We start from the raw sequence: 14107 nt of genomic DNA on the forward strand, positions 1-14107 counted from the left end.
TACACCTGCTAGTAAATTATTTGCCATGTAGAAATATAGTTTCTACCAAAAACAGTGATTGATCAGGTTAGTGATGTCTGACTGCTATTATTTTGAACACAACTGTACATATAAATGTGACCCCATCTCAATCATACATATTGTTGCAATAATGCTGAACTCTAAAAGTGAAAACAGTCTTAAAATGTAATCCAAATACAGGAACTGCTAATAACCGATGTTACATATAACTACTAACATTAGTTACTACTACAAATACACTAAACAATGACAACTATATAGTACAAGCAATGGAATTCAGCTCCATTCTATTCTTCCAGGCACAGGAAACATGTACACCATTGAGCCTTGGCAACTCAGGAACAATACCATGTTCTCGGATAATATGCATTAATTGCCTTTGAGGAAAGAAGAGACATTTTCAGATATACACTCTCCACATCATCTTTCATCTAATAGCTTCTTTAGATCATGACTTTTCTTACCAGTGTGCTCTTGACATGACATGATAGAGAGTAGGTCTTGGAAATCCATTGAATGTAGAAGATGCAACCATAGTGTAGGCACCCATGTTCTCAAACAGTATCCAGTCCCCCACCTGCAGCTCTGGTAGGTCACATTGTTCAACAATGCGATCCGTTCCATCACAAGTTGGTCCCCAAATGCTGCTAGAGTAAAGTCTCTCATCTGATTTGGATCTCTGCAATGAAAAAGAAATGGGAGAGGTCCTTGGGCTTATGCAGTAATCTTATTTCCTCTCCCATATTTAGCTTTACATTTAATGGGACTTCAGGTTAAGTGGGTCAGAGGTTGCCAGAAGACCACAAACATACCATACAGTGGGGCGAACTATTTGATCCCCTGCAGATTTTGTAAGTTTGCCCACTTACAAAGAAATGAAGGGTCTATAATTTTTTTTATCATAGGTGTGTTTTAGATGATAGAGACAGAAAATCAACCAAAAATCCAGAAAAATGTTATAAATGGAGTTGCAGTTCAGTGAGTAAAATAAGTATTTGATCCCCAAGCAAAACATGACTTAGTAATTCATAGAGAAACCCTTGTTGGCAAGCACAGAGGTAAGACATTTCCTGTGGATGGTTACTAGATTTGTACACATCTCAGGGGGATGTTGGACCATTCTTCTTTACAGATCTCTAAATCCTTAAGGTTTCTTGGCTGTTGCTTGGCAACTCAAAGTTTAAGCTCCCCCCATAAATTTTCTATAGGATTAAGTTCTGGAGACTGGCTAGACCACTCCATGACCTTAATGTGCTTCTTCTTGAGCCACTTGTTTGTTGCCTTGGTGGTATGTTTTGGGTCATTGTCATGCTGGATGACCCATCCACAACCCATCTTCAGTGTTCTGGCTGAGGGAAGAAGGTTCTTATCTAAGATTTTACAATACATGGCCCTGTCCATTGGCCCCTCAATGCAAGAAAGTCTGCCTGTACTTTTAGCAGAGGAATAGTCCCAAAGCATAATGCTTCCACCTCTGTTCTTGACTGTAGGGATGGCGTTCTTAGAGTCATAGTCAGCATTTTTCTTCCTCCAAAACACAGCGTGTCGAGTTAATGCCAAAGAGCTCAATTTTGGTCTCATTTAACCACAGCATTTTCTCCCAGTCCTTCTGTGAATCATTTAGATGTTAAATTGGCAAACTTCAGATGGGCCTGTACATGTGTCTTCTTGACAGCGGGGACCTTGTGTTTAATCCCAGACACCTTGTGGGAGCTGCAAGATTTCAATCCATAGCGGTGTATTGTGTTACCAATGGTTTGTTTGATAACTGTGGTCCAAACTGCCTTGAGATCATTCACAAGTTCCTCCCATGTAGTTCTGGGCTAATCCCTCACTTTTCTCATGATCATCCTTACCCCATGAGGTGAAATCTTGCATGAAGCTCCAGAATGAGGGTGATTGATGATTATTTTGTATTTCTTCCATTTGCAAAATAATCGCTCCAACAGTTGTATCCTTCTCACCAAACGTCTTGCTGATGGTCTTGTAGCCCATTCCAGCCTTGTGCAGGTCTACAATCTTGTCCCTGATGCCTTTTGACAGCGCTTTGGTCTTGCCCATGATGGTGAATGGAAGAAAGATACTGTGGACAGGTGTCTTTTATACACATAATGAATTGCTGTTAGGAGCACCTTCTTAAATTGACAGGACTAATCTGTGTACCACATAGCCAGTCTGTGAAAGCTAGAATTATTGTTGGTTGGTAGGGGATCAAATACTTATTTTACTCACTGAACTGCAACTCAATTTATAACATTTGTATCATGTTTTTTTCTGGATTTTTGGTTGATATGCTGTCTCTATCATTTAAAATACACATATGATAAAAATCATAGACCCTTCATTTCTTTGTATGAATCTGCAGGGGATCAAATAATTATTTTCCCCACTGCAGGAGACCATGAGGTAAGACAACTGCTGCCAAGTAAAGGTGAGCTCAGACCCCAACTGTCCCCCATATTTATAATCTGACAGGTTGCTTTTAAGGCGTCATGCACACAGGACATTTTTGAAATGCTCCTCCTCTTGGCATCAGCATTTTGGCAGAAAAACACCTAACATCAAAGTACTTTTACAAGCATTTAGGCGTGTGTACAAGGGTCAAGCGCTTGGGCATTATTTCATTTCATTGGCCAGAATAAGAATTTATTTTGGCCATTGAAATTAAATTACGCTCAAGCACTAAATGCCCCTAGCATTAAACACATAGTTAGTCTGGCTGAAAAAAGACAAAGGCAGTTCAATCAAAAAAACCCAGCAAAGTATGATCTAATTTGCTCCTGCAGGGGAAAAAATTTCTGCCTGACCCCCCGAGAGGCAATCGGATATTTCCTGGATCAACTTTACATATAAATAGTAACCAGTTATATTCTGTGTATCCAAGAAAGAATCCAGGCATTTTTTAAAGCAATCCACTGAGCTGGCCAGAACCAAGAGGGAGTCTATTCCACAATTTCACAGCCCTTACTGTGAAGAAACCTTTGTTTGGAAATTACATTTATTTTCCTCCAGACGTAAAGCGTGCCCCGTTGTCCTCTGTGATGACCTCAGGGTGAATAGCTCAACACCGAGTTCACTATATGAATCACTGATGTATTTATACATGTTGAACATATCCCCCCCTAATCTCCTCTTCTCAAGAGAGAATAAATTCAGTTCCTCTAATCTTTCCTCATAGCTGATCTCCTCCATGCCTCTTATCAGTTTGGTTTCCCTTCTCTGTACTTTCTCCAGTTCCCCAATGTTCTTTTTGTGAATTGGTGCACAAAATTGAACTGCATATTCCAGATGAGGTATTACTATTTATTTGTACCAGGGTAAAATGATATCTCTCTCTCTGGAGTCTATACCTCTTAATACAAGAGAGGATTTTGCTCGCTTTAGAAGCCGCAGCTTGGCATTGCATGCCATTATTAAGCTTGTGATCAACCAGAACCCCCAGATCCTTCTCCACCATTGATTCCCACAGTTGTACCCACCTAGTATGTATGATTCATGCATATTCTTACCCCCAAGTGCATAACCTTACATTTATCAACATTAAACCTGACTTGCTACAGTTGCCCAATTAAACAGTGCATTGAGGTCGGCTTGTAAATTGGAGACATCCTGTAAGGACGTTATTCCACTGCACAGCTTGGTGTCATCTGCAAAGGCTGAAATGGTAATTTTAATCCCAGACCCTATATTGTTTATAAATATAATAAAAAGTAAGGGTCCCAACATTGAACCTTGGGGTACACCACTGACAACCCTAGACCATTCAGAGTATGAATCATTAACCACTACTCTGAATACGATTTTTTAGCCAGTTTTCTATCCATTTTCATACAGATTTTTCTAAGCCTACTGTATATACTTTACCTTACACATTAGCCATGTGTGGGGAACTGTGTCAAATGCTTTTGCAAAATCCATGTATGCCACGTCCACCACCACCCCTCTGTCCAAGGTTTTGCTCACCTCCTCATAATAAGAAATCAGATTTGTTTGACAACGTCTGTCTTTCATGAATCCATGCTGTCTGTTGCTTAAAACATTTTTTTCAAGCAAGAACTCCTCTATGTGGTCTTTTATTAAACTCTCCAGTATCTTCCCAACTATAGAAGTTAAACTAACAGGTATATAATTACTTGGTAAATATTTTGACCCCTTTTTAAATATTGGCACCACATTGGCCTTATGCCAATCCAGTGGTACTATACCAGTCATTAAAGAGTCCCTAAAAATTAGAAACAATGGCTTTGAAATAAAAGAGCTCAATTCTTTAAGGACCTGTGGGTGTATGCCATCCAGTCCAGGTGCTTTATTCACCTTTATTCTGTCTAAATATTTTTGGATCATATCAATTGTGAGCCAATGTGGATCATCTGGAACTGTGTCAATACCATGCCCATTATGGACAAGAGCTCCCCCATGGTCCTTTGTATACACAGAGCTGAAGAAGGTATTTAATAGATTTGCCTTCTCTTTGTCCCCAGTCACCCACTCTAGATTATTTTGTAAAGGGCTTACATGCTTGGACCGGACCTTTTTACTATGAATATATTTTAAGAATTTGTTGGGGTTGGTCCTGCCATCTTTTGTAATCTGTTATTCGTTTTAAATTTTTGCTGCCTTTATTTCCTTTTTTCATAATCTGTTATATTCTTTGTAATGTTTAAATGATGATAGTGTTCCTTCATTTTTATAGTTCATAAAAGCTCTTTTTTTATTATCTATAGCTTTTTTTTTTACTTTGGCCGTAAACCACATAGGTTTGATTTTTAGCCTTTTAAACTTGCTGCCCATGGGAATGTATTTTGCAGTGTGTTCACATACAGTCTTTTTGAAGAACTTCCATTTCTGTGTTGTGTTCATTGATGCCAATTTTCCCTCCTAGTCTAAGTCTTGGAGAGCAGCCCTCAGCCTTAGAAGATTAGCTCTATTAAAATTGAGCGTTTTTATTTTTCCCGTATGTGCTTGCTGTTTACAGCTAACAATAAATGGAATCATGTTATGGTCACTGCTACCCAGATGTTCTTTTATATGGACATTCGTAATAAGCTCTGCATGGTTTGAGATTACCAGGTCCAACAGAGCATCATTCCTAGTTGGGGCCTCTATGAACTGTACCATAAAATTGTCCTGTAGTAGGTTTAAAAATGTTTGTCCTTTAAACCGTCCCTGCAGTACCATTACTCCAGGCAATTTCCAGATAGTTAAAATCCCCCATTATTATCACTGTCCCAGCCCTTGCAGCCCTTTCGATCTGTGCAAGGAGCTGAGTCTTTGCCTCCTCATTAACACTGGAACACGTGTCAAGCTTTTTTTCTGCCAAAATGCTGCTGGTCCTGGACGCCCTGGCCCTGGGTTTTTTTCCAGCTGTAAACACTACTGCTACTAGAAGCTTCTAAAGTCTATATGTGAATGGACACATAGTATAAAATGGAGAGTCATTTGGAAGCAGTACCTTTTTTTTTCCTTCTAGGACCATGTCTGTCTTAGCCCTCGAGATCAAGTTGAAGGAGCAATGGATTCCATCATTTACATAGTACATGAATGTTTTATTGGAAGCATGATTTTCATCTAAGAAGAAAAATAATCTGTTAAGTTTAATGGCACACCCCTTCTGAAGATATACTAGTGTACGAAACGCGTCTTGGAGGAGCCTGCAAGCTTTGATGTCACGCTGCCGGGTCACGGAGATCCGGCGGCCTCATTTGATCACTAGCTGGTTGGTGCTCATAACAACTTGTTGCTGCAATATTCCTGCTTTGATACAGCTTTTGGCACATGTTCAGCATTTACATGTATGAGGATATATATATATGTTTGCTGCTGCATAACATCCTTCATTAAATGTTTCTGACATTACTACACTATGGGTATTTCCATCTGTTGCTCTGCATTGAGCATTTAATCCCCCAGAGCTCCCCCTGGTGACTATTCCACTGTACTGAAGAGGCTGCACCCATGTCCTTAAAGTGGACCTCCGGTTTTGAGAACATATACCTAGACGATGTCCATCCATCCTGCGCTGGCTCCATTGGTATCCTGAAAGGGACCTCCTGGCAGACCTCCGTTTTGCTGATACATTGCGCATTTTCTTTGCGCTTCCGGTGAGTGCGCATTTTATACATATCCTGCCCCTCACCGAGTCTTATTCAAACTACGACCGTGGGAATAATATATCACCTTTGAGCTCTTATATTGTGGACTAACTACCCATTTATGAACATTGCTACCATAAATCTGTCCGGATTATTTTTAGTGCTGCACTTATTCTATATACAAATCTGTTAACAAGTGCTTGGGAGACCACAAGTAAGGCTTAAATCAACAAAAGAAAGAAAAGGAAAAAAAAAAAAATAATCGGGGATTTGGGCACCACTGTGTTTTTTATATATACTCCAGTGAATTCTGAATGTATTTACCACCTTCACAAAAATTTGTGCAAACAATGCTGCTGCCTCCCTGTTGTATTAAATTAACAACCTACTCTAAATAAATTCTCAAGGGTAGCACTACACATGCAATTGCAATAAATTAATTCATCTAATATATAATCCCATGAACTAACTTATTTTTTCTGTGAAAAATAAAACCATTAAATAAAAGTTAAATCAATTTTTTCATATAAAGTGCAGTGAACAAATTCTGTCAATCACTATAACGTGAATTAATATGTGTCAATCATAAAATTCCATATGTCATAAAAAAATGTTTTGACATTAAAAGGGACACTCTACTAAAAACTTGTAAATTATTATTATGCCAATTAATTTTTTCAATAGCTAGGGACTCCCTTTTAGGATGGGATAAGAAGAAAGGGTACCAAAAAAGTGGAGAGAGATATCCTGTGGATTTATCACAGATTATAATGCTCAATATAAAAAAAAAACTGAAAAAAGGTTACTGAAAAATATTAGCCAATTTTGTTAAAAGATGAGGCATTAAATATGATTCCTTCCAAAGAAGCCACAAATATATATATAAAAAAATAGATCTTTGCGTATTAAAAAAATAGTACATAATGCGGCAGAACCTCCAAAAAACAAAACAAAAAATGTTCTCTGAAATAGGGGGATTTCATAAATGCAATAGATGTAAAGCTTGTCAAGCAAACAAAATAAGACCAAATTTGCCTCACTACAAACAGGAAGAGAGTATGATATCAAACAGTGCATTACTCGTGATTCTTCTCATGTCGTTTATCTCTTGGAGTGCCCCTGTCGGCTCCAATGCATGGGCAGAACCACAAGGGAATGAACAAGAATAGGGGAGCATATAAACAACATAAAAAAGGGCAGTAGACAATCAAGGTTTCAAAACACTTTAACCACCTTTCGCCCGCCCTATAGTACAATGACGGGTGCAAGGTGGTTCTCTCATTCTGATAGGATGTCATATGACGTCCTACCATTCTCACTGCGCATGCGCGGCTCAGGGAGCACGCAGCGCGGCGATCCCTCGGACACAGCAGATCACGGAAAGAGCCGAAGATGTCGGCTCGGTCATGTGATCAGCTGTGTCCAATCACAGCTGATCACATGTAAACACGGAAATGCCGGTTATAGGCCGGTCACGCTGACAGCTCGAGAGGAGAGGAGAGCCGGTAATCGGCTTTCCGCGGAGGGGACATGTACACTGATCATCAGGGCACTGATGATCAGTGTACCCTGATGATCAGTGTGGCCCCAGAAGTGCCATCTGTCAGTGCTCATCAGTGCCACGTGCCAATGCCCATCAGTGCCACATGCCAGTGCCCATCAGTGCCGCATACCAGTGCACATCAATGCCACATATCAGTGCCCATCTGAGCTGCCTTTCAATGTCACCCATCAGTGACAGTCAGTGCCACCTATCATTGCCAATCAGTGCCACTTTTCAGTGCTGCCAAACAGTGCCACCTATCAGTGCCAGTCAGTGTCTCCTATCAGTGCGCATCAGTGCCAGTCAGTGCTGCCTACCAGTGCTGCCTAACAGTGCCAGTCAGTGCCGCCTATCAGTGCAAGTCAGTGCTGCCTATCAGTGCCATGTATCAGTGCTGCCTTTCAGTGCCCATCAGTGATACCTGTCAATGCCCATCAGTGCAACCTACCAGTGCCTCTTCATCAGTGCCACCTATGAGTGTCCATCAGTGCAGCCTATCAGTGCCCATCACTGCAGCCTCATTAGCGCACATCAGTGAAGGAGAAAAATAACTTATTTACAAAATTGTATAACAAAAACTAAGAAAAAAACTTAAAATTTTGAGTGGTTTTTGGTTTGTTTAAGAAAACATAAAAATCCCAGAGGTGATTAAATACCACCAAAAGAAATCTCTATCTGTTTCAAATAAATGATAAAAATGTCATATGGGTACAGTGTTGCATGACCACGCAATTGTCATTCAAAGTGTGACAGCGCTGAAAGCTGGAAATTGGCCTGGGCAGGAAGGGGGTATAAGTGCCCTGTAGGCTAGTGGTTAAACTGAAGCACAATAAAGGTTGGTAGGGGATCAAATACTTATTTTACTCACTGAACTCCATTTATAACATTTGCATCATGTGTCTTTCCTGGATTTTTGGTTGATATGCTGTCTATCATTTAAAATACACCTATGATAAAAATTATAGACCCTTCATTTTTTTTGTAAGTGGGCAAACTTTCAAAATCTGCAGGGGATCAAATAATTATTTTCACCACTGTATATAATTTCAGAGATAATTCTTAAGGTTCCTATGTGTTCAGATATAGAAATACCAAAACACTGAATGTTTTGTGGATTATGTAGAGGAGAAATACCTGCAGAACATAGTGTTGGAGATATATGTTAGTAAGAAAAATATTTTTAACTGATTCGGATATTAGTGGAGGTCGAGAAAATTTTGAAGGAGAAAAAATTATTTATTTTTTAGATTTAGAAAGTCCAATGCCCATATACATACATACATACATACATACATGCATACAATAAATAAAATATTTCTGTTTTATGTGGATACAAAGAAAGTCGTAAATTTTATGAGACAGAGTGTCCCCTTAAGTTTAATAACATAGCGTCCTTGGAATTTGGTCGGTTGAGGAAGGAATTAGGATACTTCTATACAAGCTTTTTAGACCAATAAAAATAGTTATATTTCACCCAGAATATTTTGTATTTTAATGGTTTTTATTAACTTTTGTAAACAATTTAACAAGAAGGATTAAAGAAAAAAGACACGCCCACGCAGGGGCTATCAGTGGTACATAAAAAATAAAGAGAACAGTACTGTAACTCCAACAATGCAAGAGGCGCGCCCACGTAGGTGCCATCAATTGCACATAAAATACAGAAACAGTGATATAACACCAACAAAAATTTCCAGCCAAAGGCAAATATCTATTGCCTCACATAATCAAACATAAAAGAGAGGGAAAAAAAGGAGTAAAGGAGGAAGAAGAAAACAAGACCAGAAGCAGGGCTTTGGGAATGCCAATACCGAGTCACAAACCCAGACTAGCCGGGGGGAAGCGTGGGAAAAGCATATGTCAACCACGGCTTCCATATTTTAAAAAATTTTCATTGGGAGTCATTAAGGATACTCAAGATCTGTTCATTGAGCATCAGAGTGGTCATACGGTCCCGCACCCCCTAAGGAGGGATAAACGGGCTCTTCCATGCCCTGGCAATTGTTCTAGTGGCTGACAGAAACAGATTGGAAGCCAACTTCTGTTGATGAGCCAACAGGCCCGGTATGGGACAATGAAGCAAAGAAGGCCAAAGACATGAGACCAAAAAGGAATCCGTCTCGGGCATGACCACCATATATGCAACACATCTCCACAATGGCCGCAACCCCAAAAGCAGCGATCACTATAGGCAGGGTTCGCCTGGGCTATACAATCTGGGACCCAAATACCAACGAAACAGTACTTTGTATGCTGCCTCCAGTGTGGCTGTATTAAATGAACATTTAGCTACAAAAGGACCAGACCTTATTCCAGTTCTCCAGATCCATGACCGTCCCCAAGTCACGCTCCCACTGGACAACATATGATAGAGAATTGCACATTGAGCACCTATTCAAGGATGCATAGAGTAGGGAAACGAGACCTGAGGCACCCGGACGCTGTTGGTAAAGATGTTGAAAGGCTGATTTCTGATATGGAAAGATGGAAGTGCCACGCAGTGAGATCAACCAGTGCCAAAACTGAAGGCAACGGAGAAATTCTGCCTGAGGGATATCCTGTGATTCCCAAAGAGAGTTCCAGGTGGGGAAGGATTCAGAGGTCAAAAAGTGTCGCACCTGCAAAAAACAATTGGCCACCCACCAAGAGAATGCCCCTGGCTGATCTAAACCTAGCAGAAAAAGAGGATTATTGATAATTAGAAGCAAGGGCAGAAAAGGCAACATCAAGTTACTAGAGTAGCGTTTTGAGTCCCACACTCGTAGCCAATGGAGCAAAATGGGACTCCATGTCCTCGGACGTTGGGCCAGGGGGAGCCAAAAAAGCATCAATGTCGCAATGGGGGCACAGTTAGGTAGTTCCAAAAGGACCCAGAGAGGGACATCAGAAGAAGCGTGCAACATAGACATGGGGCAATCTGGCTCGCCTGGTAATACTTAGCTACATTAGGCACCTCCCTGCAGTCTATTGGTGAAAAGCGTGTTTCTATAGAGACTCTGGAGCATCTGTCAGCCCAGATAAATCGCATAATCCTCGCCTGAAGTAACCGGAGAAAATGATGCGAAACCTGTACTGGGACGGTAAGAAAATACAATAATTTAGGCAGGACACTCATTTTCACCAAATTAACCCATCCAATCCAGGACAGGTGCAGGAATTGCCAAGACTGCATAAGGGAGGACACAGAGCGAAGCAATGGATAATAATTTGCAGTAAACAAAGAGCCATAGGTGGGGGTCAGGCGAATGCCCAAGTATTCCAGGGAAGAGGAAGCCCATTTGTAAGGGACGTGGGATTGCAGGAATGAAACCAAATCTGAGGCCAAAGTGATATTGAGAGCGACAGTCTTATCCAAATTAATACGGAGACCCGAAATCAACCCATTGTAAGTTGAGAGCGTCATCAATGGATTAGTGAGAGTCAAAGGGCATCGTCCACAAAAAGGTTCAATGCAAAATTTCTGTCCCGCGTAAGGGACACCCAATATATTACAATCCGCCCAGAGCACTAAAGCCAGCATCTCTATTGCCAGGACATAGGGGCATCCCTATCTCGTCCCTCACCAAATGGGAAAGGGATCTGAGAAATACCCCACATACGAAGCCAGGGGAAAAGAATACTAGAGAAAAAAGGACAGAATCCCCAAAGCCCCAATGGGACAGCACAAACCGCAGATATTCAAAAGGATAGGGAATTAAAAGCTTTGTATATATCTAAAGACAATAGAAATCCCAGAATTTTGTTCTGTTGTAGAAGGTGTATAAGGTGAACAACTTTACGAACATTATCACATGCCTGCCACCCTGGGACGAATCTCACTTGGTCCCTGTGGACCAGACTCTGCAAATATTAATTTATATGAAGACTGAGAATCTTGCCCAGTATCTTCAGATCCTCATTAAGAAGAGAAATGGGCCAAAAGGCATGCGGTTCCTGGACGTCTTCCATTGTCTTAGGAATCATTGAGATATGAACTCTAAGCGCGTCTGGAGAAGGCAAAGAACCCTGTCACAATTCATAAAAATAATCAGCCAAAAAAAGGCGCCAAGAGGGTTGCAAATGTCTTGTAATAGAGACCTGAAAAGCTGTCAGGACCCAGGGCCATGGTGGACCGTAAAGATCTGATAGCTTCTGATACAGTTACACCTTCATTAAAGGGCTACCCCTGCCACTTCGGACAATCCAGGGATTTGTAGATCTTGAAAGAATGCTTCCGCCTGAGCTACAGTTAAGAGATCTGGTTTGGCATATAAGTGTGAAAGGAAGTCCACAAAACGAGCTGCTGGGGATTGGAGGTGTAGATCCCCGCAGGGAGCCGCAGCCGGTCCATTTTATGGGTTTCCCCATGGATTTGAGTTTCCTAGCCAGAATCAGACCCGGTTTATTAGCACAGGTATAAAATTTATGTTTGGTCCAATGCAGGGCGCATTCAGCCTCTGAAGAAGCAAGTAAGTCCAATTCTGCCGTCAGCACATTCCCATGTTCGTTTATGGGCCACAGACGAGCGTGACGTCCAATGAGCGCAGAGGCTAGCAGAGAGTGAAGGTCCGAAAGATGATTCTCCCAAACCACAGCCAGCTGTATAATGTGACCCTGCACCGTAGATTTATGCGCCTCCCACAGGGGCACTGCCAAAGAAACCAATCCCGAGTTCTCCATAATGTACGTTCGTATGGAAGATTAAATTTGCTGGCAAGTGGCCTGGGTGGTCAATGAGGACTTGTTAATACACCAGTGAAAAGGGCACCATGTAATGTAAGATGTAGAACCAGGGGATCATGGTCTGACCAGGGTGAGAAAGGGATAGATATCCGCCTGACTAAAGGGAGCTGTTGAACATACATAAATACGTGGTCGATTCTGCAAAAACTATTATGAGGATTCAAGCAGAACGTGAAGTCGCGCTCAGTCGGGTGAAGTTCCCTCAAAACATCTGCCATCCCAGCAGACTGCAGGAGAGTGTGCATGAGTTCCTCCTGCGCTAAGTTGTGAGCCCCCCAAGCACAGCGCCTATCTAGAGCAAAATCTAAGGTAACATTTGAATCTCCCAAAAGAAGAAGGCGGCCCTTGGAGTGTTGGGAAATGGTAGTACAAAGATGTGAGAAGAATTTGTGCTAAAAGCAATTGGGAGCATAATAAGACACAAAAAGATGACCAAATGGGGAAAGAACAAAGAGAGGGCGCACATGCCTAGTGCATTACCATAAAAAATGTTTAATAAAAAATAAAGTAGGTGTTGTACTCACAAACGACAATATAGTCAAGGCACATCATAAAAGAACAGCTGGATCAACACCGCGCTGAGTAACAGTCCGCAATAGGGAGTTTAGACATCCAAAAGGCTGACACGTTTCGAGGACTTGCCTCTTCCTCAGAGCCAACTGACCAAATGTCTGCTCCCTCTTTTATATGCTCACTACTAGTTAAACCAAAGGTCACATGGGCCGTCCTGGACACTCCCCTGTGCAGGTGGAGGAGTCACAGGGGCAATCGACATAGTGTAAGTAACCCCGAAAGGTCAATAAAAATATATATATGTGTATAAATAAAACCATTGAAACTAGTGACAATCATAAAATCATATGAACCATAAGAAGTGTGCACAGTGAAAAATAAATAAATGGAAAGTTACACATATAATAAAAATCCTTCCCTGGTGATGCACTGCACTGCTCGCCTTTAAATAAATGGATGGATGGATGAGCAACGCTATGAAGCTGCCTAGTGCTCTGCTTGCCATAGACAACTATGGGACATGGATTTAATATAGAGAGTAGATCTGAAACCCAGCAGAGACACTTATTAATTCATAGAGTTGCAGCCTACAGGGTGTGTGCCTCTCATTCTAGTATAGTCATATGATGAAACATAGGCATGTGTGGCAATGTAGTGCACCATGGATGGATATGCATATGCGATACTATATACAAGAACAAAGGAGATAAATCACTAGTAAAACATAAATGTTGATATAAAACGTTACAAAAAACTTCTTAATATGGTTCACAAAGTTTAAATAAAATAAAATTAAATAAGTATTGTTACAATATAGTATAATATCTGGTAAAATTGGTATAGTGTATGGTATATGTGTGTATGCATAGACATGGAAGCATAAGAAATATAAATATATAGGAAAAGAAAAAACAAATTATAATAATAAAAATTAAAAAAAAATTAAAATTAATAATTATATAAAGAATGTATAAAAGATGTATATATGTGTTATATATAAGAATTATATAAAAATGTCAAAGGCGTTATGGAACAAGCACTTGCAGGATGAGAAAGCAGTGCTCGAAGAGAGCTCACTGGACAACATGCGTGCGCACATGTGTGTGTAACACGTCCACATGAGCAACTGCTTTTTAGTAAAAAACATGTCTATACATACATACATAAACCCACACACACATATGGAAACTGTATGAAAAAATGGGTGACCAATGAA

General features: G+C 40.7%; 1 protein-coding gene across 2 annotated transcripts in view; it reads right to left on the reverse strand.

Moving 5' to 3' along the window:
* Positions 1–274: 274 nt before the first annotated feature.
* Positions 275–14107, reverse strand: part of LOC149467236 (ornithine decarboxylase 1-like) — a 32944-nt gene continuing 19111 nt past the window's right edge. Inside the window, exons 7-10 of one of the 2 annotated variants that reach the window (XM_089672065.1) lie at positions 5495–5589; positions 4172–4200; positions 486–698; positions 275–398 (exon numbers count right to left, since the gene is read on the reverse strand). In XM_089672065.1, coding sequence (XP_089528191.1) covers positions 275–398; positions 486–698; positions 4172–4200; positions 5495–5589 — 461 coding nt within the window. Of the gene's footprint in view, positions 399–485; positions 701–4171; positions 4201–5473; positions 5590–14107 lie in introns of both variants that reach the window. The other variant, XM_089672066.1, reaches the window with a different exon arrangement.

This window comes from Staurois parvus, unplaced genomic scaffold (assembly GCF_062004578.1).
Source record: "Staurois parvus isolate SC_StPar_1 unplaced genomic scaffold, SC_StPar_1.0 ptg000118l, whole genome shotgun sequence".
In the NCBI taxonomy this organism is placed as follows: Eukaryota; Metazoa; Chordata; class Amphibia; order Anura; family Ranidae; genus Staurois; species Staurois parvus.